The sequence below is a fragment of the Lathyrus oleraceus genome, chromosome 3, assembly GCF_024323335.1.
Source record: "Lathyrus oleraceus cultivar Zhongwan6 chromosome 3, CAAS_Psat_ZW6_1.0, whole genome shotgun sequence".
In the NCBI taxonomy this organism is placed as follows: Eukaryota; Viridiplantae; Streptophyta; class Magnoliopsida; order Fabales; family Fabaceae; genus Lathyrus; species Lathyrus oleraceus.
This window is the reverse complement of record NC_066581.1, coordinates 520,386,992-520,395,352: the sequence shown is the minus strand read 5'-3', so window position 1 is coordinate 520,395,352 and position 8,361 is coordinate 520,386,992. Positions and strand designations below refer to the sequence as shown.

General features: G+C 38.1%; 1 protein-coding gene across 1 annotated transcript; it reads left to right on the top strand.

Moving 5' to 3' along the window:
• Positions 1-6,475: 6,475 nt before the first annotated feature.
• On the top strand, positions 6,476-7,189 carry LOC127131938 (secreted RxLR effector protein 161-like). The gene has a single exon (XM_051060820.1). It carries the CDS (start codon positions 6,476-6,478, stop codon positions 7,187-7,189), a length of 714 nt encoding a protein of 237 aa, XP_050916777.1.
• Positions 7,190-8,361: the final 1,172 nt, after the last annotated feature.

Sequence of the window (8,361 nt, the reverse complement as noted above, 5' to 3'; positions counted from 1 at the left end):
AGAAACAAAATCCATACTGATACTATCCCACTTCCACTCTGGAATAGCCAACGGTTGCATTAGCCCAGACGGCTTCTGATGCTCAATCTTTGACTTCTGACAAGTCAAACAGGAATAAACAAAACTCGCAATTTCTCTCTTCATTCCCGGCCACCAAAATAACTTTTTCAAATCATGATACATCTTCGTAGCTCCAGGATGAATACTCAAGCCACTACGATGTCCTTCCTCCAGAATACTCTTCTTAAGTTCAGTAACATCCGGAATGCACACTCGACTACCAAATTTCAAAATACCATTCTCATCAACTCTGAATTCACCACCTTGACCTTGATTCACTAAAGTCAACTTATCAACCAAAAACACATCGGATTTTTGACCTTCTCTAATCTCATCCAAAACACCACTTGTTAACTTCAACATTCCCAATTTAACACTATTGTGAGTACTCTCACACACCAAACTCAAGTCTCTAAACTGCTCAATTAAATCCAATTCTCTAACCATTAACATAGACATATGCAATGATTTCCGACTCAATGCATCAGCCACTACATTTGCTTTACCCGGATGGTAATTCAAACCAAAGTCATAATCCTTCAGAAATTCTAACCATCTCCTCTGTCTCATATTCAACTCTTTCTGATCAAACAAATACTTTAAACTTTTATGGTCACTGAAAACTTCAAATCTTGACCCGTACAAATAATGCCTCCATAACTTCAGAACAAATACCACAGCTGCCAACTCTAAATCGTGCGTCGGATAGTTCCTCTCATGAACCCTCAGTTGTCTCGAAGCATAAGCTATAACCTGCTTATTCTGCATCAACACACCACCTAAACCCAACAATGAAGCATCACAGTAAACCTCAAATGGTTCCGACGAACTCGGTAATATCAGAATAGGAGCAGTAGTCAACCTTCTCTTTAACTCTTGGAAACCTTCTTCACATTTTGAGTCCCAAACAAACGCTTGCCCCTTTCTAGTCAACATCGTCAACGATAACGCCAACTTAGAAAATCCCTCAATGAACTTCCTATAATAACCAGCCAAACCAAGGAAACTTCGAATCTCAGCAACAGACTTCGGAGCTTCCCACTTAGACACCGCTTCTATCTTAGAAGGATCAACAACAACACCACCTCTTGAAATCACATGACCAAGAAAACTAACCTCTTCTAACCAAAATTCACACTTAGACAGTTTAGCAAATAACTTCTTTTCTCGGAGAACTTCTAAAACCACTCTCAAATGCTCAGCATGCTCTTCTTCAGATTTCGAATACACCAAAATGTCATCAATAAACACCACAACAAACTTATCTAGGTACGGATGGAAAATCCTATTCATATACTCCATAAATACTCCAGGCGCATTAGTCACACCAAAAGGCATTACAGAATACTCATAATGTCCATACCTCGTTCTGAAAGCAGTCTTCTGAATATCCTCAGTTTTCACACGTATCTGATGATACCCAGATCTCAAATCTATCTTGCTGAACACACTCGCACCAACCAATTGATCCATCAAATCATCAATCCTCGGCAAAGGATACCGATTCTTGATCGTCACTTTATTCAGTTGCCTGTAGTCCACACACAACCTCATAGTACCTTCTTTCTTCTTAACCAACAACACTGGTGCACCCCACGGTGACACACTCGGACGAATAAATTTCTTATCCAACAGATCTTCCAACTGACTCTTCAATTCAGTTAACTCAACAGCAGACATACGGTACGGAGCCATCGATATCGGTCTAGTACCAGGTACCAAATCAATCGAGAACTAAACTTCACGCTCTGGCGGCAATTCATTCACTTCTTCAGGAAACACATCAGGAAAATCACACACCACGGCTAGATCACAAATCACCAGTTTATCTTTAGCCTCCAAAGTCGCTAACAGCATAAACAACTCTGCCCCATCTGCTACTGCCTCATCCACTTGTCTCGCTGATAGAAACAAATCCTTTCCTTCTTCAATCTCAGGAAATATCACAGTCTTATCAAAACAGTTGATAGAAACTCGGTTAAACACCAACCAGTTCATACCCAAGATAACATCAATCTGCACTAACGGAAGACACACAAGGTCTATCCCAAAGTCTCTACCAAAAATACTCAAAGGACAACTCAAACAAACTGAAGTAGTAGTCACTGAACCCTTTGCAGGAGTATCAATCACCATACTACCATACATCTCAGATATCTCTAACTTAAGTTTCACAGCACAATCCAAAGATATAAAGGAATGAGTAGCACCGGTGTCAATAATAGCTACAAGAGGAAAGCCATTAATATAACACGTACCTCGGATCAAACGATCATCTGCAGAAGTCTCAGAACCCGATAAGGCAAAGACCTTGCCTCCTGACTGATTCTCCTTCTTCGGCTTAGGACACTGTGGACTGATATGACCCACCTCTCCACAGTTGAAACAAGTTACAGTCTTCAGCCGGCACTCTGCAGCCAAATGACCACCTTTACCACACTTGAAACACTTCATCTCAGCACTGGTACACTCATGGACACGATGTCCAGCCCGACCACATCTATAACACTTAACAGGGGCACTAGAGTCTCACCCACTAGGCCTCTTCATCCGACTCTGCTTCTGAAAACCTTTGCCAGCTGCATACGGTTTTCCCCGATCATTCTGATTCTTGCCTTTCCTATCAACCCTCTGCTGATAGCTCTCTGCTCTGGCTTTGGAATCCTGTTCAAAAATCCTGCAACAGTCAACCAAGTCAGAAAACACTCTGATCCGCTGATATCCAATAGCCTGCTTGATCTCAGGACGCAACCCGTTCTCAAACTTCACACATTTTGAAAATTCTCCAGCAGCCTCATTATAGGGAGTATAATACTTTGACAGCTCTGTGAACTTAGCAGCATACTCAGTAACCGACCGATTGCCCTGCTTCAATTCCAAGAACTCTATCTCCTTCTTTCCTCTGACATCTTCTGGAAAGTACTTCCTCAGGAATCTCTCTCTGAACACAGCCCAAGTGATTTCAGCATTCCCAGCAGTTTCCAACTCAGTGCGGGTAGCAACCCACCAATCATCAGCCTCTTCTGACAGCATATGCGTACCGAACCTGACCTTCTGGTTATCGGCACACTCAGTCACTCGGAAGATTCTCTCTATCTCCTTCAACCACTTTTGAGCTCCATCTGGATCGTATGCTCCCTTGAACATTGGAGGATTGTTCTTCTGGAACTCACTCAGTTGACGAGCAGCTCCCATTCCCACCACATTCGGATTTCCTCCAAGTACTCCAGCTAGCATACCCAGAGCCTCAGCAATCGCAGCATCATCTCTACCTCTTCCAGCCATCTCTATTCTGAAAACCCAAACAAACTAAAACAATGAGTACTGATAGGGTTACACAACACCTATACCGTACAGGGGAAACAGAATAATTACGACTCGACTCGACCGACTATGCTCTGATACCACTAATGTAACACCCTACTAAAATACCCCAAATATTTAATTAAAATATAACAACATATCAATCAGAGTAATATGCAATCAAGGGTGTCACACAAGATTTCACACTATTCGCCATAAATATTTAGTCATGCTCATTATTTAACTCAAAACATAAAGTATTGCACAATACGCAGCAGATAGAGATCAAATCGATCATTCAAACATGTAACATACTACATGTAGACTAGTTCAACAATCATCAACAACACAATTAAAATGTTCCCTCCCGATGTTACATCTATCAGAGCATGACCCACTAAGGAGACTACACTAGACTCCAAGCATTAGCTTCTACTCAACTCATTGCTCGTTACCTGAAAAACAGTTGTAAGGGTGAGTTCCTCAATCGATATAATAAGCATTATAAAATCTCATGTTATGTTAAGTAATTTAGCACGTTAATCACCCTAATCACAACATACAATCAGTAACAGCACATCAGCTCAACATCACATAAAACACAAGTATAATCTCAAATCATACTCTACAACAACACACACACACGTATAATATTGGAATACATCCATTCATATTATACGCCATACATACATTATGCAATGAGACTCCACACATGCGGTACCGACTATTCTTGAACATATAGTTCAAGCTCACCGATCAAATCCAGATACGGCTACTAAGCTCACTAGTCCCACTCATTTGAGATCTAATGACTCACTCACTAATTCCTCACCATGGGAATTAGCTACAGCCCCAAAGGCTATGCTATGCACACTAATCATCTAGTATGCGAACATCAACAACAAATCCACAATGATTCACTCACTAATTCCTCACCATGGGAATTAGCTACAGCCCCAAAGGCTATGCTATGCACGCTAATCATCTAGCAATGCAACATCAACAACAATTCAAGAATAGACATATGCTCACACTCTAAGCCATACAACAGTCCATTCACACATACATGCATAATATATACATTCACATCATTATGCATACCATCATACATCATCAACACATGTATCAACACATCATTATCATGTAAATCAATTAAACACAGTATTAGCACACTCTACTAATACCTATACTGCTCAAAACAGCGGGATATAATCCCTATTACATCATACGCCAACATAGGCCAACTCTCAATTATGTACACAACATTAAAAAGCCAAATTTTTCCACTTTGCAACAGTGTTAACCGGTTAACGCCCTGGGTTAACCGGTTAACGCAGCATAAAACACGCTTTCTGGCAATTCACAACAGTGTTAACCGGTTAACACCCTGGGTTAACCGGTTAACGCAGACAAAACAGCAAATTTTCACAATTCAAAACAGTGTTAACCGGTTAACACCCTGGGTTAACCGGTTAACGCAAGACAGAAGCTGTTCCTGCGCTAACTCAAGGCAGAATGCAGAATTCTCCGCATTTTCCGCCATTGGAGGACTTCCGGACCTCCGATTCCAATTCCGTAAAAAGCTACACTTTCGGAAATTTACAACTAACCCAAACACAGATTCAATTACAGTCTAACCCAACTTATTCATCAAAATTTCTCAGCATTTCAAAATCCCAATTAGGGTCAAATCACGGTTTATCACTACCCATTACATGCTAACCCATAATACCCATTAAACGACGATAAACCCCCCTTACCTGAGTTAATCCGGCGAATCTCAAGCTCCAAGCTCTTCTCTTCTCCAACCGTCTTCCTCTTGCTCTGCCTCTTTGCCCTTTTCCTCTTTCACAATCGCTTCTCTGTTTTTCACGTAAAAACCTTTTTACTCCAATGGGACTTTTTCCTTAATTCCAACTTATATATATTTTCCATTAATTATTATTCCAAAATAATAACAATAATAATCCAATTAATTAATTAAATTAATAACTATTATATTAATTTAAATTAAATAATTAGCCTTATTTCATCGGGGTGTTACATAAACAACATGAAGGACAATGGAAAGATACCTGATTACATCTCTAAAGTGATTATGATCACCAATGAGATGAAATCTTTAGGAGAAACTTTGTCAAAACAAGTAATCATTAAGAAGGTAATGAGATCTCTTACTCCTCAACTTGATTACATTGTAGTAGCAATTGAGCATTCTAAAGACCTAAGCATTATGAGAATTGAAGAGCTGCAAAGCAGTCTAGAAGCACAAAAGTTGCGTCTGACTGAGAGAACCTTTGAAGGAGAGGTAAAACAGGCTCTGAAGGCATCTTTTGAAAAGAAGAGTCAGAAGTAGTCTTCGTCAGAAGCCAATAAGAGACATGATGGTGGTTTTGAAAAGTCATAAGCCTCCAATTCCGATGAGAAAAAATATCAGAAGGGAAAGGAGAAGTTTGACAACAAATAAGATTCAATGCTACTATTGTAAGAATTTTGGCCACTTTGCTACTGACTATTGGTTAAACAAAGAAAGAAAATCAGAAGAAGCAAACATAGCTAGAGGAGATTCTGATGATGAACCTGTGTTATTGATGGCTTCTAAATCTGATGGTGCGTATTTGGTAGACCGGTAGTATATGGACACTGGATGCTCAAATCACCTAACTGGAAACCTCCTGCATTTATGAAAAAGAATCAGGAAGGGATGGTGAAACAGGTTACACAAAGCGTTATATGGACTGAAACAAGCTCCTAGAGCTTGGAATATGAAAATTGATTCATTTTTCAAGCTTCAAGGATTCATAAGGTGTGAGATGGAGTATGGTGTTTATGTTCAACATACTTATGAAGAAAATATGATTTTGGTGTGTCTCTATGTTGATGACATATTGCTGACAGGAAGTTATTCATATGAGATAATGAAGTTCAAGAAGATGCCGACGAATGAGTTTGAGATGTTTGATATGGGAAATATGGTATATTTTCTAGGGATAGAGATTGTGTACTCTGAGAAGGGTATCATTTTTCATCAGCTAAAGTATGACCTTGAACTTCTGAAGAGATTCGAGCTGACAAGTTGCAAGACTGCAATCACACCTGCTGAAACGATCACATGTTGGATTCTTATATTGAGGGTGAAAATGTAGATGCTACAATGTTTAAACAGTTTGTTGGCTCATTGAGATATCTTTGTAACACCAGATCTGACATCTGTTATTCAGTTGTAATGTTAATTAAGTTTATGAACAAACCAAAGTGGTCACATTACCAAGCGATTATTAAGATTTTGATATATATTAAGGGGACTTTGAAGTATGGATTGTTATTCCCTTCTGGTGTTAAGTCTAAATCAGAATTGATGTGCTATTTAGATTCTGATTGGTGTGGAGATAGAGTTGACAAAAGAAGTACTTATGGATATTTTTTCAAGTATCTAAGAGGTCTTATCTCTTGGTGCTCCAAGAAGAAACAAATGCTTGCATTGCTAACCTGTGAAGTTGAGTGTATTGCAGGTGCTTTGTCTGCGTATCAAGCTATCTGGCTTATGAATTTGTTGCAGGATCTGAAGATCAAAGACAACAAGCATGTGAAGTTGATGATTAACAACAAATCAACCATAAGCCTTGCCAAAAATCCAATGTTGCATGGAAGAAGCAAGCATATTGACACAAAGTTTCATTTTTTGAGAAATCAGGTTCATAATGGAGTGCTAGAAGTTGTGCACTGTAGCACTCAGAAGCAACTTGCAGATGTTCTGACTAAAACTATCAAAACTGAACATTTTGTCCACTTGCGGGATGAAATTGGAGTTGTAGATTTTAATTAGCTGAATATGAATCAAGGGATGATGTTAGAAGTAATTCATTACTCAGAATCTTGTATTAGCCAGAAGCTTCTGAAGCTGTTAGTCAGAAGCAATAGTTAGAAGTTGTTTCAGAAGGTGAAGTGTTCAGAAGCTATATGTTTTAGAAACCGTACTCGACGTAGCTTAGAAGTTGCCTATTCAGAACCTGCATAACTTCTGAGTTTTAACATTTGTTGTTTTGCTTATGTGGTAGATTGAGTTATGTATTTAAGCAACTCTTGTAACCGTTCTCAACCGAATATAGTAACATAATTTTCTTCCACAATTTTTTAGAGTTTGTTATAATAATTTTCTCTCTCTTGTCTCTTCTTCCATCTTCATCTTCATCTTCAATCTTGTGCACCAATAACACCCATAAAACTATTTTTTGAATTTTATATTTAAGAAAAACATCACATACACCCATTATTAAAAGGGTCTTAGATCTCATCCATCACTATCAAACATATTCACATTATACATATAATTATAATACAATTCAAAAATATTGAAAAAACCTCTTAATTTCCATTAGTCCTTATGATACATAGTTACTAGATACACATAATTATTACACTTAAAAAATGTATACAAAATATCATGAATAATTACACTTACACATATGTACAAAATCAAAAATACATCTGATCCATAAATATATTCTTGTTCAGGAGTTCAATATCACAAGTATATAGACCCCTAAAATATGGTGAGAAATATTACGAATATTAGTCACAAAGATAATATCAATTTGAATTTGATTAATTGAGGCCATAACTTAGTAGAAAATGGACAATCCTGAAACAAATGTTTTTGGTTTCCACATGACAATTACATAAATTGCACTACGAAATAATATGATAAATTGTTCTCATGAGATATTTGTTGGAAATCCCCTAAAACCTATGGAGAATTTCAATCAATCTTGATGAACAAGATTGTAATTACCCACACAATAACAACGAAAAGAGAAGACCAATGGAGAAAGAAAGAAAGTAAAGAATGATGAAGGAGAAGAGTAATAAAATTCTGCAGAGTTTCTCTCTGCCCACAAACTGTGGAAAACTTCTTATTCACTTCGCAACTGCAAAATACTATGAATTACAAGTGTTGTGAATAATCTATTCACCTCTATTACAAAATAAGGGTTGCTC

Coding starts and splice junctions, on each gene's coding strand:
- LOC127131938 (XM_051060820.1), top strand. CDS start 6,476: ATGTTGGATTCTTATATTGAGGGTGAAAATGTAGATGCTACAATGTTT.